This window comes from Microchirus variegatus, assembly GCF_963457635.1.
Source record: "Microchirus variegatus genome assembly, chromosome: 1".
Taxonomy (NCBI): domain Eukaryota; kingdom Metazoa; phylum Chordata; class Actinopteri; order Pleuronectiformes; family Soleidae; genus Microchirus; species Microchirus variegatus.
In genome coordinates, this window is record NC_139802.1 from 15,831,532 (window position 1) to 15,858,915 (window position 27,384).

Here is a 27,384-nt window from a genome sequence, read left to right on the forward strand (position 1 = left end):
CACATTTTCTGTTTGGAAATGAATACATATTTTTGGTGAATCAAGTCCGCAAAGTCCGCAAAAGGTCCTATTCTTGGCTCCACAGTGCAGCACAGAGTCCTACACAAACTTACAGCCTCAGAGGATTTAAATAAAATAATTATAAAACAAGTGCATTTGGCCCTGAGGAATCTTTACATCATCAAATCTGGCCCTCATTAAAAAAGTTCTGGACACCCCTGCTCTAAACTCTTAGTCCACAATTAATGTATTGTAATTGAATATTATTCTCTGAATGATTTGGATTTGAACCTGTTATACTGTTTGACTATAGTATAGTCAGATCGCCGTCAGTGCAGTGTGGAGACTTGTCAGGTGTTGGGAGTCTGCTGTACAGCTGGGTCACAGCACTTCATACCTGTATGTTGAGTGAAATGCTGATGAGGACGTTCCCACATATAGAGATGATGATTCCCAGGAGATAGGTCTGTCAAACAAAACAAAAAACGGTAAACAAACTCTACTTGTCACACAGCAATTCTTAACACCCCCAGAACACTCCCTGTAGAGCTCTCTCTCCAGCTGTCACGCATTGGTGCTCCCTTCAAAGGCAATACTTTGTGTAGCTTATGTAAACAGGCACCTCTGAGGTTTTGAGTATTGTATACATGTATATTAGTATCAAACTCTCTCTCTCTCGTGCAGTAAATGGCAAAAGACAAACATTTAACACACATGCAGCAACACAAAACACTTCCTCAGCCTCTCCCACGATATATGACACCTGACAGAATGAATGCTGGTTAGTTCAAACACTTTAGACTGACGTGTATGCGTGTAGCCTGCAGTGTTAGCAGACGTTTGTATTGTGGAAAAAAAAACTCATGATAAAATGTACTTCCACTGGGGGGCAAACGACAGAAATGAATTTACATAATGGTTATCAAAAAAATGTTGATACTAGAACAGGTTAAGTTTGAGTGGCTTCTGAGCGGCAGAAGAAGTGATAACGGGTCCATCGTAGATCGCGTGTGAGTCCTTTAAAACAACAAAGTTGTGGCCGTGCACAACTGACGCACAAAATGGATGTGAGGCAGCCAAGATGCATACACATTTGCAACAAGTGTATTCTGATATTCTTATTTTTCTTTCCCCTTAACTGAAGCAAAGTGCTTGCTCATTATCATAACCAATTAATTAGTTGATTATTTTCTTGATTAGTCCATTAGTAGTTTGGTCCATAAAATGTCAGAAAAAGGTGAAAAATGTTGATCGTTGTTCCCCCAAACCTAGAAATGAAGATGTTCTCAAATGTCTTGTTTTGTCCATAAACCAAAATAATTGAGTTTTAATGATTTGTTTGTTATCTGGAGCAAAGAAACCAGAAAATATTCACATTTAGAAAGCTGAAAACTCCCAGTGTTTGGTTTTATTATAGAATAAAATGGCACTCAAATCAATTAATTCTCTTTTTCTCTATAATATGACACTGTTTGAGTGCCTAACTCACTAAATATCATTAGATTTTTCAGATATTTAATCATAAACTAAAGTATTGTATAACTGTTTGATGACTACAAAGACTGAAACCACAACTTCAAGCTACACGGCAAGGTAACTGATCACCAAAGTCTCCGGGAGAGCTTCACCCTCTATCATGACCATAAATATGTTTGTTTATACATCATCAGTCCATAAGCCATAGAGACATGAGCAGTGATGTAGTCAAAACAAAAAGCCAGCAAACAAAGACCTGCTGTCACATGACTACCTCTCCCACCCAAGTGACAGCACTGCAGTGTCTCGTGACTGTCTGAGTTTAACTTTAAATGTTGTTATGCTAATAAATTCCTTGAGGTTTTACGGAAAGCAGGCTCTGGAATCTGGAGTCACGGGACAAACACAGTTTTTACATGAGCCTAACTGGAGGTGGAGCAGCAGAAACCCCAAATGATCTGTGTCAGTGGTTGCAGTTGAAGACGGGCGTTTTTATCCAATCACAAAAATGTGTATAAAATGACTTGTGGTCTTGACCAGTCTTCATTGAAAAACCTGAGTCCAGTATGTCCAGTAGTGTTGAGTACTGTAATCTCCTTTCTTCTCTCGGCTTCTCCCTTTAGGGGCCGCCACAGTGGATCATCTGCCTCCATCTTGTCCTCTCCTTTGTGTCCTCTTCTGTTACGCCAACTGTCCTCATGTCCTCCTTCACAACGTCCATCCTCTTCTCCTCCTGCCCTGCATCTCCATCTTCAACATCTTGTGTCCAATATAATCACTGTCCCTCCTCTGCATGTGACCAAACCATCTCAACATTTAATTATCTTATATACCCTGACTCTCGCCTCCAATCACTCCACCCTGCCTGCACTCTCTTCCTTACCCCTCTTCCTTTCTCACTGTATTTCACACACAGGTATCCTGTCTTGCTCCTACACTGTAAAAAAGAAAACTCAAAATTTCAAGGCAACTTGCTGCAATCAATTTTTGAGTTTACAGCCCAACACGAGTTTTTAAAAAAGTTCCATCAACTTATATATAAATTTTATTTTTAAATACATTTTTTGGCATTATCTCAACAAGATTAGTTAGCCAAACTGTTTGAAAAGAGAATTTTGAGTTGGCACAACTCTAACTTACAAGTTTGTCCAACAAAATAATATTAGTTGATGGAACTTTTTAAAAAACCTGCAATCTTTTGTTGGGCTGTAAACTCAAAAATTGATTGCTTCAAGTTGCCTTGAAATTTTGAGGGTTTTTTTTTACAGTGTACTTGATACACTCTCTCAATTTGGATATTGCAAATTGGTCCTAATGCAATTAAGATTATTTTGCACTTAACTGTGCAGCGCATTTTTTTTCCACTCAGACTCCTCAGTCTCAGTTAGTCTCAGACTAATTGTCACATTTTTAAAACCCTACACAGCATCATGGGGTCTAAAAGTTCTAATACCAGGAAAGGATAATGTGGACCTATTTTTGTAGCCAACTCTGAGCAGGAATGTATAAATGAATGGAAATAATGGAAAAAGAAACAGGATCCATTTGCTTTGAGTGTTTCAAGAATGCAGCAGGCTGTTTCTCCACTATATGCCACTATATTGCCAAGAGGAAATTTTATTTTACATCACAAACACACCAGTGGTCGTGGGCGGGAAATGTTTTAGAAAGAAATAAGAGTACACAGAGGGGGTGGAATCATGAATGATGAAAAACCTAAACAAAGAAAATCAATCACTGAAAAAAACCAAAGTCAAGTGTTTGTTTCTCAGAAGACAATTATGACAGTGGGGATAAAAAGAAATGGACTACATAGATGGAAGGTAAAACAGAAGGATAAGCGAGAGGAGTGAGCTGCAGGATGAGAGGAATACACTATGGCATAGTAAGAGTGCAAAAAGAAAGAGAGAAAAAAGGAAATGGCAACAGTAGTGGGAGGAGAGAGAGCAACAGAGTTGTCAGGTGAAGTGTGCTCAGCTCAGGTTCAGTGATCCATTAGATCTAGCAGATAAAGCAGGGAGCAGGATACTGTGAATATAACCCCGCAGGTAGTGCTGACAGTGAGATAACACACTCATGTCCATCATTAAAGGAGTGGGAATTGATTTCTCAAAACTCAACAACACAATCCAGGGGTCAGCTATTACACGATTATGAATAAATATTTAAATGGGATTATTTTTGACAGGAATTGCGATTGCGTTATGATTTGCGATAATGATTCGCGGGATTGGTCATTTTTACATCATTATTCCCATTTTCATTTGAAAAACATATTTAAAATGATTACTGTGTGATATTTGTGCAGATCTGTGAGAAACAAAGATGTTCTCTTCAGTCTATAGAATATGATAAGTCAAGACAATAATTAATCAATAAGTAATAAAAAAAATATATATATATTGACACACATTTTGGCTTTAACAAATATTAATTAATCACAAAAATAATCAAACTTCTCTACACACGCTAAGACTGCAACTTTATTAGATCGTCATCTATTTTCACAATTTATTATTCGGTTTTTAATCATTAATCATTCATTTGTTTTAACAATTAAAACAAGCTTTCTGTTTTTAAAGCTTCTTAATTGTGAATGTTTTCTGGTTTCTTTGGTCCTTTTGACAAAGAAATCATTAAAACTGAAAAATATGGGTTTGTGGACAGAACAAGACAAGATGTGAAGATAACAGTTGAATCTCTATCACACATGAAGACGTGACTCTGTCATTATAGCTTCCACTTCAAGTTATTAAGCAAAAACCAATGCCTAATCTCTGGGCAAAGGGGAAAAACCCTGACCCTCCCTGCTTTACTGTTGATGTAAAAACTACAGTAAAGAGGAGCATGAGACAAAATGATGATAGTAAGAGTTGTAAAGTTCCTGAAACCGTGCAGCTTCCACTGTTGGGATCAAAACAAAACATCTATCGATTGAACTATCTAGAACAAGATAACCACATTTATACTTTACAGCAACGTTTGTACTTTCCAAATGTCAACTTCATCGCAGCGCAAAGAGGAAAAACAAGGCTTCACCAAAGTTATTACAATTCATCCCAATGTAAATTAAGTACATAAAGTTAAATTAGGGTAAACTTTGCTGCCAAGGACAGAAATGTACCAAACAAACCTAATTAAGGGACCTATGGATTAATTATCTTAAATTATCATTTATACAAAACTGACAAAAAATAAGAACTTAAAGATGCAAGCAGCATTGTGTGGGCGCAATGCCCTTAACTTAGGTTTGTTATGTGCTGATGATTTATGGCGCCGTCTCTCTTGTGTCACATCGGTCAATGTACAGCGAAGTTACAGGGCGCTTCCTGTTTTGTTGTCAAAATCCCGATAATTGTTGTGGCCACGATCTTTTTGAATCTGCCAGACCTTTCGATAACCTTGGGAAGTTGTCAAGTACAAACTGACGCTCATGCTCTGACGAGTTTGTTCATTTAATAGCCAAGATGGACGCAATTCTTTTAATTCACAGTGAGTCATCCCTTCTACTTTATTCTTTACTCAGGAGGAGATGGGCAGCAGATGGTCGCTTTGATGAAAAAACATATGTGCATGTTTGTGCAAAGGTGGATTCCAACCTCAACCGTTTACACAGACACAGATGGAGAGAGAGCTTGTGTGTGTGTGTGTGTGTGTGTGTGTGTGTGTGTGTGTGTGTGTGTGTGTGTGTGTGTGTGTGTGTGTGTGTGTGTGGGTGGGCCACTATGACTCTACAGATAAATTCAGTGGTCAAATCCAGCTTTTTTTCAATTGTGACTTGAGCGAAGGGCAAGCCTTTCCTTTCTTTTAAAAGGGACATATTATGCTAAATAAACCTTTTAATCATTTAAATCCTTATATTTGGGAGTCTGAGGCCCTGTCAGTCGGCAAAGTATGAAAAAAGATGACTCACTCATGTTTTTGTGGTCCTCCTCAGTCTAAGTACAGGAGATAAAACATGCGATGTTGACTTACGCGATCTTTGGGACGTCACAATGCGCTAAAATTCCTGGAATTGTTGTCTCGTGGAGCTCCACTTTGTCCGTAAAACACGCGAGATTGCTGGCGAGGGCAACGGTATCCGAAAACCAGAAGTCCGCGAAAAGTTATATTATTGGCTACACAGTGCAGCACAGAGTCCTACACAAACTTCCAGCCTCAGAGGATTTATCTGTATACATGATATGACGGCAATGTGCCTGCTAGAGCCTGCAAATGATCACTTTTCCAAATGCTAACTGCTGTTAGCTCACAGTTTTTTTTTTAAGGTGGACCAAAGAGATATTACTAAACAGAGCGTTCTGAACAGGGCTGTTTTGGCAGGGTGATTGAACTGCTGTGGTGCTTCATCCTTATGGTATTTTGACCAAAGCATGTCACAGACATGTTCATTAGGACACCAGGGAACTTGGTTAACTTGGAGAAATAGGGTATACTATGTCCCCTTTAATGATTTTGAGAGGGTCATTCATGCTCTCATTTCTACGAGACTTTTGCGTTAGCCAGACTGTCCTCTCTCGCTTGCAGTTAGTCTAGAACACTGCTACATGCAAAATTCTGCTTTTTTACTGATAAAGCCTTGAATGGTCTTGCCCGCATCTTACCTCAGTGATCTTTCACACCGTTATTCACCGTCACGCTCACTAAGGTTTGCAGAAAGGTCTCTGCTTGTGGTACCTATAGGTCGAGATTAAAGCACCGTGGAGACAGAGCCTTTGCTGTGGTGGCTCCTAAATTGTGGAACAAACTGCCAAAATTAAACTTGCTCCCACACTGCCTGTTTTTTTTGTTGTTTTTTTTAAATCTCAACTAAAAACCCACTTCTTCTCCTTGGCGTTCCTTGACCACTTATAAGAGCTGATCAGACAGACAGTGTCATCCTTCAGGCCAGCTGTGTTCTTTCCACTTAACTAAGATCAATAACCTTGTCAAGCTTTACAGGACGGAGTGTAAGCTGCGTGCTGCTGTGCTGTTACTGAGCGACTGCTTAATATTGAATCGGGGCAAGAGGGCAGAGGTGGATGTTTGTGTGTGAGTGTGAGAGCGAGAGCGTATAAAAAGAGTACACAGCAGTGACTGTACAGCCTCAGGATAGTTAATACCGCCAACTTCACACTGGAGATGAAGCCATTTAAAGTGTGAGCACAGATTCATCGCACCTTAAATGGGATTCATTGAAGTCTGAGTACGCTTGCCAGCGAAATACGTTCAACCTAATCGCAGTAAACAATTCTATTTTTATTTTATTTTGTCTCGTTTGTTCGTTATCTCGGCAAAGAGGGAGCGCATGCACCTTCAGCACAGATACAATCACAACAGCTCTTCACCCTGACGGCAGGAGTCAAACGCTCGACCCACCAAGTGAGATAAACCCACTCAAGAGAGAAAGGAAACAGGAGAAGGAGCGACAGTGAGAGTGAGAGTGAAAAAGAGGGAGAGTGAGAGAGAGCAACTCTTCCTGTTACAGGAAGAGCAAACAAAGAAGTCGGAGCGGGTGAGGCCAGGATACTGGGAGTGTCTTTGACTTGGCAGCTTGCTTACCAAACATTAAACAACACTGTAGCTTTATACTGACTCATTAACTACCATATATTTTACCTCTGAAGCTCCTCAGTAAAAGGTTCCACAGAGAAGTGACGCTAACACATTTTAGTGAATTCTACATTTAACCCATCCTTTTTACACACCAGTCAAACCAGGAGCAGGAGCAGTGGGCAGCACTTATCTGTGCAGGGAGAGCACTGGTGGTTAGATGCCTTGCTCAAGGGCACCCCAGTCCTCGACCTGTCCTGGCAACCCTTACTTTATAAGCCCAATTACCTTCCGCTCAGCTTAATTCACACTTCATACTTTGAAATTTAAGTCTGACCCAAGACTCCTGCTGGAGGAGTAGTGTGAATTAACTCAACTGCCAATGCTAATGCCAATTTTAGCATTGTATTTAAAACTGTCATTTCAGACATTTACTGTCAAAATGTGGCTTTTAATACAGTGATGTCTGACTGCATGGCGGCAGCTGGTCATGAACAAAGTTTTGTTACGGTACTTAAATACAAAATTCACATAATCTGTTATTTAAGTTTCTAGCCACTTTTCTTCTCTACATTTCATCTAACTCTCTTTGTTACTCGTTACTACCAAATAAAATCAGAAGAAGAAGAGTTGATAATGGTCTGTATTTATATAGAGCTTTTCTAGTCTTGATGAGCTGCTATCCACTACAGTTTTCAGCCACATATTTCATAACCATTCACACACTGCAAACATGGGGTTAAGTGTCTAGCTCAAGGACACGCATATAGACTAGCAGAGCCAGGAACTGAAACCACAACCTTCCAGTTGAAAGACAACTCACCCTACTGAGCTAACATGGCTCAACCCATGTCATACTTGAATATTTCTCGATGGATACGAGGTTTAAATATAGCATAATTCACAGGAAATAAAAATCCAAAAGGTGAAGACATACATTTATCAAAAACAAAGTAATAAAAACATTTAGGTAATTAAAGGGAAAACCCAGACAGTATACAAGACAGACAATTGATCTTTGAGTAGGTGAGTAATTAAAAGTAGGTCTTCAATTGTTGTTAAAATGGAGAGAGGCTGTTAAAGGTAAAACCAGAGGGATTGTGTCCCATAATCAATTTTCTACAAAGGAGAGATACAGCTGAGCAAAATGCCACCAGAGAACAGACTTTGATGAGAGTTGGGGACATTTGTGATTGTTAGGTAGGACGACCAGTGATGGAATCTCTCGAGTCAGTGATGAGTTTACTGAATACGGCTCAGATCGGTCAGACTCAGGTCTGATACTTGGGATAGAGTATTAGGTCAAGATGCACTCTGCACCTTGGTGTCTAAACAGGGAAGCTTGAATGTGCATAGTTCCACTCTTATCGTCCGAGAATTTTTCTCTCACAATGAGAATGAATAGTTTGTTTTTAGTCTTCAGGAAGAGCAACTTTCAGTGAGAATCTGATCTGAGAAGGTAATTGGATTCTTTCACCTGATGCATGAAACTAACAGTGCAGAAATAAACAGATCAGAGATGCTGAACATCCATCACTCAGCAGTCAGTCAAAAAAATCCTATCTGCAGCAGTTGAGTGAGTTTGAAAATCATGCATCAATCAGTGAGAAAACGAAGAGCACATTCATCACCAAACCCAAATCAGCGATGTCACATTTTATTCACTTCAGATTTTTCTCTGGTCTGTCTGGACATGAAATGAGGTCACTGTAGTTTATTATAAAAACCTCTTGAATTAAATTGCAGTCAGTGCAGTTGTGTGATGAGTAAATTCTGTTGATATAAATGTCAGAGATGAAGTCAGAGTTTTTTTTGTTAGTTTTTTTTAATATAGATTTTAGATGCTGTACGGCTGCTCCAGTGAGAATATCTACATTCTGAACATCCATGCTCAGACATGACTGACACATGACTTATTATTATTATTATTAATTACATATATATATATATATATGTATATATATATACATATACATATATATATATATATATTGTTTTATCATAAAGAAAAATGCTTATATATAATATTTAGGGGCACAATATTATCGGCTTAAAAGTGTATTATTTGATATCAGCAAACACACCAAGATCTGCCGATATGACTAATGACTTAATTTATTTTGCTGTGACATGAGTATGAAAAATAACATTAGTTTCACAACAGAGAAGATTAAATGACCTCTGCAGTTGGGCGCAGGGAATATTTACATATATCAGTATTGGTATCGACCAAAGCTCTCCCAATATATCAGAATATCGGATATTGGCAAACACTCCATTATCGTGCATCCTTATAGTTGACAGTTAATTTAGTCCTTTATTAGTCAATTCATCAGTTGTTTGTTGTAGCCCTACACATGATAGTATACGTTATATTCTACCAAATTTACTGTGCATTTTTACTGTGACCTCAAACCAGAATTATATTAAGTTAAAAAGAACAGCATTTATGGGTCTCATAGAGACTGACAGCACTGATCCTCCTCCTCACTGTAGGACTCTGACCACAGACAGACAGCCGAGTCCTTTGTGTCCACTGACAATGAGGATCTGTCCCTCCATGATGGGCTGATCTCTGGATGAAACCCTTCACTTTCTTTCTGCTCAGGGTTGGTGGGTACAGTAGACACATGGGTATAAAGACTGTCAGCTCACAGGCAGAAATGGAGCGGAAGGGCAGAGAGAGACTCTAAGATTAAGATTAACCTCAAGATACAGATGATCAAAATAAAAAGTTTAAAGTTCAATATACTGTAAATATTCAGGATTTTTTTTTTGTGATAAATGGCAATTCAATTCTTAATATGATAATGAATTGTTGTCCCACAGTAAAAAGTGTAATTGGCAAATAATCTGGTTACATGCCCATTAATGTTTGGTTTATTATATACTCTGTACTGTTGGCCTGATGATGGCACTTTGAGTATATCCAAAGTGATTTACGTTAGAATCTGCACTCTCTTTGGGAAATGGATGAGGAAAACCTTCCTTAACTCTTTCTGCTCTCAGAAAGAAGATGATCCATTGACTGAGCATAGCGGTGGCAAAGTTTGTTGCCGCTCAACTGCTATTTTTAGCTGTTTACAGGCTTCCACCATCTACCTCTCTCACCTCATTGGAAACAACAATGACTGCACAAACACTGTGTGTGTGCTACAAAGTTGTTTAAGGCAGGGTTGGGCAACTGATGCAATGTCAAGGGCCATTTAAATGTTTATAGCAATCTCTTTGGTGATCACAGCTGGTTTTATTTCTTAGGGATATTTTTATTTTAGGGAAGAGCTGATAGTATTGTATTGGTGGTAGAGATGTGCACCATGACCGTCATGTGACCATAAATGTAACATGGTTTAGTTTTGTTTAAAATAATGATTCAAAAAAAGACTAACAATTTATATTGGTTGCAAACTGGTGGTCCGTCTTGACTGATAATTAACTGTGTGACTTTCCTTCTGAAGGAACTCTTAGTCTGCTATTTTCTCTCATCACTGAGAAATATTAATTGGCCGTCATGAGAATTGTTGCATATAGCTGAGTTGGTTGTTTTGGATTTATAAATTGTGGGCCAGATCAAATTATCTTGTGCGGGCTGTAAACAACCTGGAGCCTGAAGATAATATTAGTTCCCAGGATTTAATGGGAACTCACTCACAAATCACCTATTTCTCTACGGAGCTCCCCCCCTGTGTCTGTCTAGTGTCACCATGCTCCCCCTCTTCTCATGGCCATGTGATAGAGATGCATTAAAAATATTAGTATTAGTATTATCAGATATCTGAAAACACACCAAGATCTGCCAATATGACGAATGACTACAACAATTTATTTTGCTGAATCAAGAAAACCTATATCTGCACTGAGATCTTTGTGTTTGGCCAAGATTCTAATTGTTCAGCTACTGTTCACCTGACACAATAAACTGTTTAACATGGATCAACAAAACCAGTTATCTGATGCTAATGGGATTAGCTCTCACTAAAGCAAACTGGAAGGCAGCTGAGTGTGAGACAGACGGATATTGTGCCCTGGATGTCGGGACACTCTCTGCAGTGATGGGTAGCTTCGGACAGAGTGGGAGCTGGAACCATCAGCCAGCTGTTCAGGACTCTTACAGTAGATCTATTCTCTCACAGCCCACCCATGAGCAATTACTCATTACCCACGCCTCTCATTCCTCCTCCTCCTCTCCCTGTCTCTCTCTGAGTTTCTCTCTCTCTCTCTATCTCTATCTCTCTCCCTGTGCCCCTCATGTCACACAGACAAAACATGACAGAAGAGAGACAGGGGAAGATGAGCATGAAGAGAATGTGTCCTCTGCATAATAGTGGGAGGGTAGAGGACTGGCACACACACACACTCACAGGATTGCACAGCTATTTTTCTAAGGACACTGCATTGACTTCCTGACCCAGCCTCGACCAGGGGTCTGCAACCTGTGGCTCTAGGGCCACATGGCTCCTAGTTTTAAAAACAATATTTTTTAGAGATCAAGGCAATAAATAAATGTGTTTTAATATTTTGTGGATCACATCCAAATACGTCAAATACAGTATTAATAAGCCTTGACAGACGTGTTTCATATAATGTGAAGCCATTCTCAACACTTGAATGCAAGTGCATGTTCAAATTGCAAATTTAACATGCAAAATCTGTGCTTCGTGTAAAAAAAAATGGGCAAAAGCACTTTTTCTGGCCCTTTTATGGTTAAAATATGCAAAAGAAAAAAAAAAGTTCAGACGGACATTTTGAGACTTAGGTGTTAAAGGCTTAATTTAATTTAATTGGCCACAAACAATGGAAGGACTTTTTGTAGTTCTTAAATTTCTGAGACAAAGTGTTATCACTAACCTTAACCATAACCAGTTTGTACAAACACTAACTTTCACTAACTTTTAATACACTTAAAACACACTTATCTCTAAACTTAACCAGTTTCTCAGAAATGAGCTTCGGCCACAATGGGACCAGGTTTTCAGGACTACTGGTCTTGACAAGGTCAATGTTTATGTTTAAAGTTCAGAAAGAAGCAACAAATACAAGAACACCCTCACACACGAAGCAGGAAATTGCACCCACACCCACACACACACACACACACTGCATCATTACACATAAAACTCTGCACAGATGTAGAAGCAGGTGCAATTTTCAAAGTTAAAAGTTCCTGAGAAATAAAATCCCCTTATGTCACAGTGATACAGCCATATTCAATTTTAGAAAATAGTTGCGACAGGTGCCAACAACCATAGATCTCTGTGCTGCCTGGCTCCCTCATCCACACACAGAGTGCTCATTACCCAAAAAGCTCCAGACGCCGAGGTTATATTTTGTATTCAGAGATGTTTTTTCAGAGACTAACTTAATCTCATCTTGGGCATTGGTGTGTAATACTCAGCTCAAAGTCAAGTTCAGGAAGTTCTCTTCCTGAAAGTTTAATGAAACAGGAGGAGAAGTAAAAATAAAAACTTTCGTAAGAAAGAAAGAAACAAGTGTGTCTATACTTTGTGTTCAGTAATGGGTGGTCTATGTAGTATTTTTTCACTTGGCCAAGCCACATTCTCACTATTTTGTACTGCATTTAATGTGGAAATACAATTGTTTTCTATTGAACAACAAAATGTAAAGCATCATTGAGAACCTTTAAAATGTTCACAGTCAAACATTTGGAAACATTTTCTTTTCTTGTATCTCTGTTTTTAAATAATGTTCACATTATTGTTGTTACATGGATACATCTTTTAAAACGATCTGTGGCTACATCCTAATGTGCTATAACACTATTATAACTTACCAAATGTTAATATTGCGGCTGTTAAGTAAATGTTTTCATTGTAATGTTTAATTATGTATCGCCTCTTCTCATATGAATTTGCATTTAAACTGCTTTGATGCAAAATAAACGCTATCCATGGTATTAACACGTTTATACATTATGACTACATGTGCCTCCGTCTGTGAAATGACATCTGTTCTGCCAAAGACAACACTTTACTTTCTCTTCCTTGTCAATCCACATTGAGACCAACTCACCTGCAGAGGGTTTTCCAGTATCTCAGCTTGGTGAGCATCGCTCCAGAGAGGAACGGTTGAATTCGCCATGTTTTCCTTGCCGTGCGGATAAGCAAAATATAATTCTTCTCGATCACAGTTGCCGCTCTTTTCACATCGTTTGTTTGTCCGCTGTTTCTGCGCCTCATCCCATCCTCTGCATCCCGCGTCCCTGTCGTCTCACAAAAGTGAAGACTTCAAAGTTTTCTTGCGGAGCCACAGTGCGTGGATCAGGAGTTTGGTGATACCTTCACTGCAGTCGGGAAAAATATGTTTCAGCTGGTGATGTAAGTAGAAACTGTGTGTGACACTTGAAATAGATTTATTTAGATTTAAATAACAGTGACTTGCATCATATATATGATGTATTCTAATAAATAATGTGCATAATGTAGTTAGGCCTACTTTGGTTAAAATGCCATGTTGTTATTACGCCGAGTCGCTGCTATAATGTGCGACATTACGAGGGGTACATGAAGGAGACATGAGATAACAGGTGCAATTTCAGTTGGCATGTCCACAGCGCTCCAGCGGCAAACAGAAGCGCATTCTTGTTATAAACTACACTTTTCATTCACTTTGTAAATATATATGTATCTATAAATGACATTAGTATGACTAAATAAATAACAACGAACAATGGAAATCAACTTTTTCATCACAAACTGCATTTATTATTTTCATTCATGTAATTATCATATTCTTTTCCATTCACTATCTTATACACTGTGCTTTCGCTTTGGGACATTTAGAGTAGAAATAAAAGTTTAAAAAGTAATTTTCCATAAATAATAGGACCACTTCCTGTAAGCTTTTAATTTGTTAATGAAACCTGTTATTTCCGTTTTTATTTTGAAATTAGTTAATTCGTGCCTGCCGGTTTGATTGGCTGCAAATGACGTTTGTAGACACAGATGAAGGTAAACTGTGTTCCTGAGGTTAAAATCCAGCTCCTGACTCGAACAAGATCACGGTATTGTCTTGTTGTACTTGTTTTATGATCCTTATATGTTTTAGAAGTGATAGCAAATGCGTGTCTGTGCTGTGTTAAAGTTACGCGATCATTTTTAAGAGCAAGTTTTCGAGTTTTGCTAGCTTTCTGTACGTGCTCTAAGTTTAGCATGACCTTAAACCACGTAGATCATTGTGTATAATTTATACACTTTATTTTGTTTGTTTTCTATACTTGTAAGAGCTTATTTTAAATGTAATTTGTTTGTCTTTTAGCTCTTTCTGTGTTTTGTGGAGGAAAAAGGTTGTAATGGATAGTGAATTTATGTTCAAATATGGCTGAAGTTTCCCAGTTTGGGCCTCAGGCAATTTCCTGCTTTGCCTCATCTGCTGCCTGTTTAGGTCAGATGAAGTAGCCAGCCATAAGATTCACACTTTTTGGATTCAAAACCATAAATCTTTAATTTTTATGGAAATAAATGTGTTTTATCTAATAGAAAGTGTCTTATCTAAGTGTATGCTTTATAAAAGTTAATCCTATTATTAAAATAGTATTATGAAAGAAGCTTTCCAGATTTGGAGTGCAAGTACTCCAGATTAGGCATGGGACAGTTTGAGAAGCAGAGATGTTTTCTGCCAGGACAATATTTACTCTAAAATGGTAATTTGACACACATCTTTTAAGAAATATTTATAAGATTTGAAATTTGCAGTAGGCTGGATTTTGATTAATTTTTCAGCCTTACGCTGGACACATTGAGGATAAGATGGGACTCGAGGTGACAGCCTCCCAGATGGCTGGACAACACTGATCTGATTTATAAAAGCCACTATGTGCCACCTGTTGGAATGTTCTCGCCTACACACAACAGGTGTTTCATGTGTAAAAATTTGCAAATGTGCTTTTTGGAAACATCACAAGCAGCTGAGAGAAAGATGGATGAAACATGGGCCATCATACAACAAGCTATTATAAACAATGCTGGCCACATCAGGAGGCTCTGATATCTGATTACCATTGAGAATCAATGGGTCCCAGCTGTGGGTGCATCTCCAATCAAAGGGATGAAGTACGTCACATTGTTAGATGGTCTTTTATGAGATCTCACTAATGCTGCTTTCATTGTGTGAATAGATGAATGGTGAATGCTTGTTTATTTTGTTGCTCAGCACAAACAAATTCATCTTTTGCAGGTGCTCATTTTATATATCTACATTTTTAACAAGTATTGTATCAAACATATTGTATGGAGCGGTCTTCAGATGAATCTGATTGACCAAGTATATATTTTACAAACGCAATGTTGATTCATTAGTGGGTTCCACTCTACATTATTATTGATTATTAATGACATGAACCTATTTTTTTTGGAACAGGTATACAGTTACAGTTGCAGTATGTACATGATATATCTCTCAGACATTAGGGACATTGGAATTGTCTTTTGCATGTCTTTGCTGTTGTTTTTGAATCTTAAGGCCACCTCCCCACCTACCACCCTGTCACTGTGATGTGATGAAGCACCAGGAATGACCAGTCAGACTCCAGAAGGTGGCCTGTGGCACCCTTGTGTGTTGAAGTTCTGGATGATAAACAACATCGCTTCAGCGTGTTAAAAGAAGAGGTAAGCAGTCTCTCACTGATGAACGTCCTTTCATCCTCACAGTAAAGGACAGTAAAGCTCTGTGCAGAGAATCTAAAAGACACAGCAAGCCGACTGTAAAAGCTACATAAAGCTGAAGCACAGTAATAAACAGCAAGTAGGTATAAAATGCTGTACTATTTTCCTGTGTGGGCAGACCTAGTATTAGATCTTATTGTTCCCGTTATTGTCAGGGAGCTGTCTCTATATTTAGGTCATCACTACTGCTACATATTATCATTTGACATCAGAGCCCATTAGTGTGCATCATATAATAACACACAAATCCCAGTTAGATGGATAAATGGGTGTAATGTGCTGTTAATATGTCTATATTTCAATTACTCCACCCAAACTAATGCTTTTTGACAATCAAAGCTGGAATCAGCCACTTTGTATTCACGCTGCTCCTTTTGTCTGCACTTTTGTCCCGAGTCAGCCTACGTTCCCTGCCGTCATAATCAACACCCATTCTGTGTTATTACTGCAATGTAAAAAGTAGAGGTGAGTAAATGCATGTTTTATTCTGCATGTGTTCAAATTTTTCTTCTTTTCCTATTTCTGTGGATCTCTCAGGAGACATGCTGGCCCATCCATCCTTGCTGACAGATGTTCGGAGATGGCTTTGACTGACAGATTTTGTCCTTGAGATGGGTCTGGGCCGCTTTCCCCACCGTGAAAAGAATCCCCCAGAGATTTACTTCGCCGTGATGCTTTAAGTCAGAGACCAGGATCTGAACCTTCACCTCCAAGGGGGAAGAATCTCGGAGCATTTAGGCAAGGAAATATGAGTAAAGAATAAGACACAGATGAATTCTAAAGACTTGATATTGAATGTTAAGAGAGACAGATAAAGATAGCAAGGGAGTGGGAAAGAAAGCAAAGGAAGGAGAGAATTTGACAGGCAGCCAAGCGAAAGATAGGGAGCTGCAGATTTAGTCAACACAAAAAAACTCCTACACGCTCTCACTTGAGCCTGTACCTCAGGCTCTGAACGAGAGAGGAGAAAGAGTGAAATCATACCATCTTCTTACCGTCTCTTTTCTCTTGTCATTCTCTCTCCTCCATCCACTCTATCAGCCCAGTCTCTGGCATAGTCACTTACTGAAAGTCATAATTCCGTCTGGGAGAAATGGGTTGTATGATAATGAGTTATGATATGATTATGGAATATTACATTTGAAAACTGAGACTTAAACTTCAAAACTTTAGTGCTCATTCTGCCTGCTGCATTTAACCTGTATATTGTCCTAAAAGGTTGCTATGGAAATCAACCTTAACTGAAATATATAGCATCCAGGCACCAAAGCTTCAGTTTCCAATTGGATTAAATGCCACTTGATATTATATTAATTTTACAGTATGGGCAAATGCAGTAGTTATTTCCCATGAGTTGAAGCCAGCCCAAATCCATATATCATTTCAGTCCTTAGGACATTTTTATTTCCTTTATCTCTTGTGCAACGGTCAGGGCTGGCAGGCAACAATAAGACTGTCAATTATTTTGAGATAAGATTTATACAGAGGTTCCACAAAAAAGTCTCCATCAAAAGATATGAGATGAGAATGAAAGCTGGCCAAGAGTGTGCAGAATCTAAATTTACAGGATGATTTGAAATGCAGAATAAAACCACGAAGACAAAACCAACCAGCAATGCCAAAGCCAATGACTGTCTTTAGATGTTTAATGAACAGCAGTTGAGTAGAAAAGATATCTTAATAACTTACTTGCTTAATATACTGATTTTTGCTCCACTGGACAACAGGTAAACTATTTAGTTACCTTCAATATTTTGATGTAGAAAACCTATGATGAGCTGCAGTTTTTAAAGGTTTTTGCTTGTGGCTTCTGAAAAAATGTGACATGTTTTTGTGTGTGAAGGTTTGCAGCTGTATTTTGCAACAGTCATCTCACAATCCTTCAGGTTTTTTAAAATTTGACTGTAACAATTTAAAAAATACACAAGGACAGACATAGCGAAATGGAAAATATAATAAATAATAAATACAATAAGAGAAAAGGAGGGGGGTTGTGAAAGCCTTAGCCAGTCACACTGGTACGTGGAAGGCTTTCAAAATAATCCAGAAAGGGTTACCATGTCTCAAAATATTTTGTAGCAGAGCCCAGACGATAGTGTTGTAGTTCCTCCAGTTTTAAATTCTCTGATCCACCCAGCTTGTTAGGGCGGGGCCTAGTCCTTCCACTTAAGCAGAATGAGCCGACGGGCTTTAAGAGAAGCAAATGAATTAGATTGAGAAATTTGAAATGGGTGTTCCGTCAGGGGCTAATCCGAACAGAGCAGATATAAGATTAAGTGGAATATTGCAGGAATACATACATGAAAGGCTATTAAATATAGAGGACCAAAATGGAATAACTGTACATGAGAAAAAAATACTTTGTTTCCTGATTATATTTCTTCTACCCATCATGACAGATGTTTACATTAACACACAGTATTGAAAAGCAACGTCTGCTATCAATAAGAATGCAGGTTTTAAGGATACTTGTGGAGGAATAAGCTTTGAGTGCTTCCTCCTCCACAAAGCAGCAGCAGCATTAAACTCAACCATGTGGGAGAAGAATGAATCAAAAGCTGTGCAGTTTCGTGAAAAGCAGAAAGTGAATAATCTGAAGATGACAGTCTGCTAAGCACGAGTACTTCAGAACAAACAATCTCAGTAATCCTGAACAAACATCAAGAGCCTCTTTGCTGACGCTAATGAAATCTGAGGAGGGCTCTGTGTGTGTGTGTGTGTATGTATTCTTGTATGTCGGTTTGTGAGGACCAAAAACTGTATAAACCATACAGAGTGAGGACATTTTGGCTGGTCCTCACATCTTTTAAAGGGCTTTTTGGGGGTTAAGATCTGGTGTTAGTGTGTTGGAATTGTAGGATTAAGGTTCCGTTTAGGGTAATGGGCTGGGGAATGCAGCAAAATGAGGGACCTATGAGGGACCTCACTATGAATGAAGCACAAGCATGCGTGTGTGTGTTCTTGTATGTGTGGCTTTATGAGGACCAAAAATCGCATAAACCATATGGAGTGAGGACATTTTGGCTGGTCCTCACTTTAAAGGGCTTTTTGGGGGTTAAGAGCTGGTTTTAGGGTTATTGTTATAATTAGGTTTAGGTTAGGGGTAGACATTTAGTTGTGATGGTAAGGGGCTAGGGAATACATTATGTCTATGAGTGTCCACACAATGAATTTAAAACCTGTGTGTGCGTGCGTGTGCACAGAGATACCAGTTGTGACTGATGGAGCTTGCAGAATGAGGAGACACCAATTATTTTTCACCTGAATCTGATATCCTGTGAGCGTTTCCTGGCAGGTAAACAATCAAATCTGACTGTGGTAATCCCAAGAGCTTTGCCATTTGACTGTCATCCAAATGTGCCAGTGCAAGCAAGTTGTTGCCGTAGCGGATTTATATGACTTTGCCTATGTCGTGAGAGGACAGGACAGAAATAATAACAAGAAATAATCAGAATGATCCAAATCACAACGAGAAGAGGCTGATACCTAGACGTTCAATAAAACTCTGCTGGATGAGAATAGTAAAAGACCAAATAGGATTATAATTGTAGCAAGACATCCCCACTGAGCCATATATTGGTCCCATAAGTGAAGGGCATTAACTGAAGTGTACAGTAATTTCACAAAATTGCTATCAGCAGGGTGAGGTTGTGTGTTGTCAATGCTCTCAATAAGCATTCGAAATCCTACAAATCTGTCATAATCTCTCGTAGCCTACAGCCTTACTGGGTGAACCTGGTGAGATTTTAAATCCCTAAATGCATGCAAATACCATGTCCTCTTAGCGTGAATGAATGCAGTTTTTAAAAAGCCAATCTGTACAGGGAATGCAGTGCTCATTTTAGCTGCCATTGTAGGGAGCAAAAAAAGGCATGATGATATATGAATTAGCTGGCTGCCTGGGAGTAAAAAATCTTCCAGTGACCCTGTAAAGGAGTAAACAGTCCCAGTGCTGCGTCGAGCCTATGGCTATATTTCCAAACAGCAAGTGTGGAAATGCTTCCAATGACATGCCTTGAAGAGGGCAGTCAGTAAATGACATCAGTGAGTGGCGAGATTGAAACGATCACAGCACGGCAGCCTGAGGGAACAAAAACTGCTATTAAGGCCTTCATGTTAAATCTTCCCATTCAACTACATGAGGTGACAGTGCTGTAAACTTTATCACGGCCACTTAAACCTTGTGTGTTGTAACTGAAATATCGGCCACATGTGTGCTTTTCAGAGGACACATTGCGCAAACAAGAGTGCACTGATGGTTTTCCCAGTGCAACAACCCTATACATTAGCCTTGATGACTTCATAGTTTCTGGGTGTAATCAACAATTTACCTGCTTCTTGCCTTGCTGTCAAGTAGCCGAGTGTTGGTGCACTAACAACACACAGACCTAAGAGAGAATTTATGTTAGGCAGCTTTTGCCTGCAAACATTATGGCCTTCATTAGACACATCAGAACACATGAGACAAAACACTTCATCAGTAAAAGTGAGGCTGCGCTGCAAGCTGGCCTCTCTAACAATGGCTTTATCTTCTGCCAGACGGGGCCATTAATGATGTCGCCGCTGAATTGATAAAAAGTGAATGCAGGTTTTTTTGTTTTTTTTTCGTAGATCAAACATAATATTTCCACCCATGCTTTGCAGAGAAGATGTGTAAACAAAAGTGAGGAGACACTGGCATGAGTTTGAATGTCATAGGCTAATTCTATTGAGCCAAGGAGCATGAGGAGTAAATGTGTTTGATCATTGACCAGCAATCAATTGTAATAACCTTGGCATCACATCGCAAATGTAATTCAATGCAGCTGTGTGTGTGTTTGTTTGTTTTTTAAACTGCATTTGACTCTTTATTATCTTGAGACCTTATTAGCTATGCTGCATCTCTGGTGCTAAATGTGATTAAAGGTATATATATGTTGGGTGTGGGGACATCAACATTTTTATAAAGGTTGTTTTATTTAATTGGTATTTGATCAACAGACAACTGTATCCCTACAGAGTTTTTTTGAAGTTTGTCTCCTGTAAACCCTTGCACTCTATGCAACACTACATCACTGCACTTAAAGGGACAATGTGTAGTATTTATGGGTTTATATAACCCAAAATCCACTTTTTTATACATATTATGTGCTCCTGCATTGTCTAGTCGCTGTATAATAGTTTTTGTTTCATTTTCGTAGTGTTCCTAAAAGTCATGTAAAATAATATGGTCGCGGGCCGCGGTTGCATAGCCACTGTTAGCAGCGAGACGACATGTTTCTACCGGAGCCTGTAAGGACAAACGCGAGAGAACAAATCAAGCGTCTCTTTACTTGTAGCGGAAGTCCCGCCTCCACTCTCTCCGCTTCGTCTGCTACGGCCGCGGTAGCTCGCCCTCTCCCTCACCTCACGAACCTCATCTGCTGACACGGAGAAAGACAACGAGGACGACATTTGACCAGCTGCGGATACCGTATCGCTCAGGGAAGGGAGGGGGTGAGCAGAGGAGCAGTTCTTTGTTGTAAATTTCAGCCTCTCCTCTAGATGGCACTATAAACTACTTACTTCACCTTTAAGGTTTCTTATCATAAATCATGTTTCTATTAATAGTGTGTCTCTTTAATTAAGTTGTGATCTTAAACTGATAGTTTTGTATTGAAATCATGGCTGCCAGTGAGGATTAATTTTTATTAGTATTGTCTAATCACCAAGGTCACACAAGTTGCGTCACTTTATAAAACACTCTCATAGAGAATATAATCAGTTCATCATGGCACAGTGAAGTTGTTGGTCCACTCTGCTTCCTCCATTGGGTTTAAATGTATTGCAACTAATGTGTTTGAAATCCTTTGTCCAGTTAGTGACACAAACTGACCAAACAGAGCAGCAGTTTACAGCTTCCGTGTCTCTGCAAAGCTAAAAAATTGATTTTTCTGCTTATTTATCTATGGACTTTGGTGCAGGAGACTAACAAACTTACATTTCTCGTCAGAAAACGCTGTCTAATATGGGAGAAAGTGGGGAACATTATTCATTAAACACTGTAGACTTCTATCTGAAAACAGTGATGATCAATCATCACCAAATTCCTCAGGGACACCTCTAGTCATGTCCACTTCCACCTCTCCAGAAATCAAAATGGAAAGCCCAATATTATGGATGCTTTCTGCATTAAGCTTTTTCCTCTCAATTGATGCTCATTATATAGAAATGCGTCTGTAAGAAACAAATATCTGCAGACATCATCCATTATATTAGGATTCTGGCTTTGGTTTTTGGGGAGGTGGAGAAATCTAATGGTGATTCATCTCTATTTTAGGGCATTTAGCCATTTAGTTTTTCTCTATAATGAATGCCTAACAAGAAGAAAAAGTTAAATACAGACAGCATCCATATTGGGGTTTCTGTTTTGGTTTTTGGAGAGGAGGTGAATGTGGACATAGCTTGAGATGTTTGTGCAAAATCTAGAGGTGATTCATCTTTGTTTTGTTTCTTTAATGCAGACAGCATCCGTAATATTGGGGTTTCTGCTCTGATTTTGGGAGAGCTGAGCGAAATATTTTTTACTAGATTCTACTGGCTGTCAAGTGGCTAAAGGTCTGTCTCAGGCTGGTTCATGGCAACATTCGGTCTTGACAATATGTCAGAACCTCATTCTTCCACACTGCACCTATAACCGGTACAAGCTCATGAATAGTTCATACTGAATGCACATTACATCACTTTAATTAATATAGATCTAATGAGCTCATTGTGCTAAAAAAAAAAAAAAAAGTAATTATCATACAACGACATTGGAAATCTCGTCCTCTGTCTTGATGCTTTCTGTGTGGACGTTACTTGGTGACCTCTCCTCCAGGAGCTGCGCCTCGCCCCTCAGCGGCAGCAGGAGATGATGCTGCTGAGATCACTTCAGGAAGGCGGTGCAGAGAGAGAGAGAGAGCTACGTGTTGCTGCGCAGCAACAGAGAGAGAGAGAGGAATTCCCTCGCACAAACAAAAGCGACTGTCAGGGCGTGTATCAGTCTTTATAGCTGTTACCTGTGGATGAATAACGTGTAAAACCCGCGCTGGATGCAGGATGTAAGAACCACCGCGCGTCAACGAGCCTTCGAAGAGATTTTTTTTTTTTTAAACATTCATTGCTTTCTTTATTTCTGGAGGCAATGTCATGTTTGCCATCTCGCAGACGAGGCTCACGTCTCCTCTGCTGAAGATGTGAAGAAACGACCTGACAGAGACGCCTGTCTGGACTCCAGGGGATGACTCTGCCTTTTAGTATGAGACTCAACTGCCCCCAACCACGCAACCCTAAACTGGAATAATGGCATCAGCCAAGTTGAAACACAGTCTTCTTCTAGGAGGATTCATTGAGCTTTAAAGTAAGTTGCATGTGTTTGCTTCAGTTCAGCCAAATGCTGCTTCTCCTGTAACTATTTTATTTGGGGGGAAACATTGTGTAACAAATGGGCATCAGTTAGTCTGTGACAATAATTGAAATTATAATCTCTAATTTGATTCAGTTAAGAATGATCTCCTTTGTATGTCTGTTCTGTTCATGAGACAGGTCTTTCATTCGCCGTCTTCTGTGTGTCGTGCGTGTCTGTGTCTCCCCCTCTGCAGACATGACTGGTCAGCTGTTGGGGGAACTGGGCAGCGGGGCTCACATGGACGACAACGCCGCCATCCGCATTAACGTAGGCGGCTTCAAGAAGCGTCTCCAGTCCGACACTCTCTCCCGGTTCCCTGAGACTAGACTTGCGCGTCTCCTCCACTGTCAGTCCAAAGAATCCATACTGGAGCTGTGCGACGACTACGACGACGCGGAGAAAGAGTTTTACTTTGACAGAAACCCGGCACTCTTTCCCTACGTGTTGAATTTCTACAACACGGGGCGGCTGCACGTCATGGCGGAGCTGTGCATCTTCTCCTTCAGTCAGGAGATCGAGTACTGGGGCATCAACGAGTTCTTCATCGACTCCTGCTGCAGCAGCGCGTACCACTGTAGGAAAATGGACCAGGACCGAAAAGACTGGGAAGACCGGAGTGATGAAGGGAGCACCACTTCATCGTTCGATGAGCTGCTGGAGTTCTATAACGACGCCACCAAGTTTGACAAACAGCCGCTCGGGAGCGCACGGAGGCGCATCTGGTTAATGCTGGACAACCCTGGCTACTCCGTGCCAAGCCGCATCATCAGCGTCCTCTCCATCCTGGTGGTGCTCGGCTCCATCGCCACGATGTGCATGAACAGCATGGGGGAGTTCAGCCTGTTGGACAGTGAGGGGCAGCCCACGGAGGATCCCCGTTTCGAGATGGTGGAGCACTTTGGCATCGGCTGGTTCACTTTGGAGCTGGTTGCTCGGTTCGTTGTGGCGCCAGATCTTATACACTTCTTCGAGCATCCATTAAATGTTATAGACTTGATATCCATACTTCCATTTTATCTGACTCTCCTGATTAACCTGGTGGTGGAGAGCAGCCCGGCGCTTGCCAATCTGGGACGCGTTGCACAGGTGCTGCGGCTAATGAGGATTTTCCGCATCTTGAAGCTCGCGCGTCACTCCACGGGGCTGCGCTCCCTGGGGGCCACACTCAGGAACAGCTACAAAGAGGTGGGTCTGCTCCTTCTCTACCTGGCTGTCGGCGTTTCCTTTTTCAGCGTGATGGCATACACGGTGGAGAAAGAGGACAGCGAGGATTTCTCCACCATACCGGCGTGTTGGTGGTGGGCCACGGTCAGCATGACCACCGTAGGGTACGGAGACGTGGTGCCGGCGTCCATTGCGGGCAAGCTGACCGCCTCAGCGTGCATCTTAGCCGGGATCTTAGTCGTTGTGCTTCCGATTACGCTCATTTTCAATAAATTCTCCCTCTTCTACAAGAAGCAGAAGCAGCTGGAGATCGCAATGAGAAGCTGCAATTTCGACGAGGACATAAAGCAGGTTCCCTCCATTAACCTGAGGAACTATTACGCGCATAAAGTCAAATCCCTGATGGCGAGCTTGTCAAACATGAGTCGGAGTTCACCCAGCGAGCAGAGTCTGAATGAGTCAATACACTGAAGCACTTTGACGGGAGGACGCGCGTGCACGTGGGTAGGGTGTCTGCGTCCACTCAGCACCGGCTGCACGAGGAGCTGTCCACGGTGCTGAAACCTCACTTCCATCCAGCGGTGTCTGACCCGTTTGCCTCTCTGTAGCGCAGTGCAATAACGTGTTGATCCATGTGTCAGTGACGAAGAGAAAGTAAAAGCAAATGTACAGCACAGCCTAAATATATAATATCTCACTGTGTGCTGTTATTGTCCCTTCACTAATAGGCCAAACGAAACGTGACAGCATCAGATTATCAAAAGCCAGAGAATGCCGTAGTCGTTTACCATTCTAGAAGGTGTCACGCTGTTGTCCAGCTTTACCTGTATTCAAATCTGTCTGAAAGTAACTCCGGATGTACTGTATGCTTTTGTTGTTTTTTTGAAAGAGTGTCAACATGTACAGTAATTGTGGTGTTGCTACAAAAAATACTCCAGACATGCAGTTAAAATTAAAAAAAAGCAAAGTGTATTAAACAAGAAAAAAAACCACACATAACGTTCTTTCCTCATCATTGAATGTGCAGAACAGAGAAAGGGCCTCAGTGTCATACCATGTGAGATCATGTATTTTAAGCCTGAAGGGCTGAAAGGGATTTGTACCTTTGACTGACACAGTATCTGAAACAGTTTGACAGGCATGGTAACAACCATTCAGAGGTGACATGTTTTTTTTCTCCCTCAGATGATTTTATTCTCTGGCTGCATCACCGTTTCAGAAGGGAAAACAGATGTGGGTTTTTTTTTATCACTCAATACAGCACACTAATAAACTGTTGGTGTGTTTCACAGCTAATTGACAGCGACAGATGTGTTTTCAACAACACTGTAGATGCATCAAACTTACTGGTACACCCCCCCCCCCCCCCCCGTCGTTGATGGATTAAACTCAAACAGACAGAATGTGAGGGCAGTGGTTACGATTCTTACAGAGAAAACACAATGTCCTTGTATTCTTTCTGTTATACCCGACTTAAATCTGCCACTTTACAAGGGTTTTGTCTGCAGAGACAAATGGCAGTGACACCCTGCAAAGGTCTCCCTTTTCCATCAAGTCTCAAGTTGTCTGGATAATACTTTTTTTTTTTTCAACTGGGGCTGAGTGAAGTCAGTGCAAACCCTCTCCCTGCTGCTTTATCCCCCCAGCAGTAAACAGCTTTGTCACAGTATGTGATTCATCAGTTAAAGAACAATTTTGATTCATTGTCTCGTTTAATGTGATGACATGCAGAGGTATTGTACATAAGGGTAGTCACGGCTAATTAGTTTGAACATAAAAACACAGAATGTGGCCCTGGAGGGGGCTGACAATCTAAAATCTAACAATTTCTCTCTAAAAACCAAAGTTTACTGAATATACTCATCATACAACATCATATCAATATTAGGACACAGTGTAATCGCATCAAGGTTGAATGAGAGTCGAATGAACGAGGGGTGTAATTCAAATGCACATCAGCTCCACATCTGAGGCCAATTAAATTACTCTCCTTTTGTTTACTCCTTTAAACCTTTAAAGCCTTTTCCCCAGTGGGAGAGAATCCAAAACACCAAACTAGCATGGGGGGGAAAATACCAGTGAACGACTTCACAGTGGTAACAGGTGACATTTAAAAAAAATTCAATTGAGTGCAGAGTGGAAAGTAATTATAGAGTTTGTGAGAAGATGGAGAATTACTATAAGGCAGTGGAGAAACATAAAATGAGAAGATGTGGCTGAAAGTCAGTGATTTCTTTTCTGTGTGTGTGTGTGTGTGTGTGTGTGTGTGTGTGTGTGTGTGTGTGTGTGTGTGTGTGTGTGTGTGTGTGTAGGTCAGTGTGAATCCTGAGGAGGACAAAGATGTGTGGCCTCTGCCTCCCCTCGGCTCGCTTGTATCATTACCCTCTGACTGTGGTGATGGATGTAAGGAAGGCCCACAGCCTGTCTGGCACACAGCTGAGTACAGATGGCTCAGATTATTAGAGAGTAAAATGTTTTTTTCTCCTCACCACTGTCAAGCAGATATTAAACTCACAACATTTTCTTTTCTTTTTTCTTTTTTTACACTAGAACTTGAATTGTCAGGCAGAGTTTATTTTTTAAATGTGGCTCACGTTTAAGTGTTTCGACGTATACTTAATAATCAGGGTTGGTTTAATGAATTGATTTTTAATTACTTCACTGCCCTTTGATTAAGTGCACTGACTTTGTTCCTGTCACAAAGACAAAAGAGGGGAAAAAAACCCAGCTTATACTGCAGCGCTGATGGAGAATAAGAAGAGAACGATGCATATGTGTGATGTTTTGTGTACTGTACACAAACACAGCAGACAGCATGTCTAATACAGACCATATTGAATCGGTATAACACTGTTACTAAGCAGACATTGCATGTTGTTGCACATTACCATCTGCTACAATCCCTTCCCTTTAAACTGCGTGGGAAAATTAGATCTTCTCAGTGTGCTTGTTTCTCCACACGCCCCCCCACCCCCCACTTTCTGCTTCTTCCCACTGTGTCTGATCAATGAACATCTCCAAAAATAATCTCTCATTACACAGTTCATGGCGTCGCTAATTATCAGCTAAGGAAGTTGTGCATATATCATGCAGAACACAGGTGATGTTGAACATGCTGGTGAG

At 40.2% G+C, this 27,384-nt stretch overlaps 2 protein-coding genes across 2 annotated transcripts in view; one reads left to right on the forward strand and one right to left on the reverse strand.

Annotated features, from left to right (window-relative positions):
* nipal2 (NIPA like domain containing 2) overlaps window positions 1-13,222 on the reverse strand; it is a 31,994-nt gene extending 18,772 nt beyond the window's left edge. The window contains exons 1-2 of the mRNA XM_083900541.1: window positions 13,039-13,222; window positions 398-466 (exon numbers count right to left, since the gene is read on the reverse strand). Coding sequence (XP_083756667.1) covers window positions 398-466; window positions 13,039-13,107 — 138 coding nt within the window. The 5' untranslated portion in view covers window positions 13,108-13,222. The remainder of the gene's footprint in view (window positions 1-397; window positions 467-13,038) is intronic.
* A 10,070-nt stretch (window positions 13,223-23,292) lies between these two features.
* kcns2 (potassium voltage-gated channel modifier subfamily S member 2) lies at window positions 23,293-24,732 on the forward strand (the record flags this gene model as incomplete). Its single annotated transcript, XM_083897470.1, has 1 exon — window positions 23,293-24,732. One exon carries the CDS (start codon window positions 23,293-23,295, stop codon window positions 24,730-24,732), a length of 1,440 nt encoding a protein of 479 aa, XP_083753596.1.
* Window positions 24,733-27,384: the final 2,652 nt, after the last annotated feature.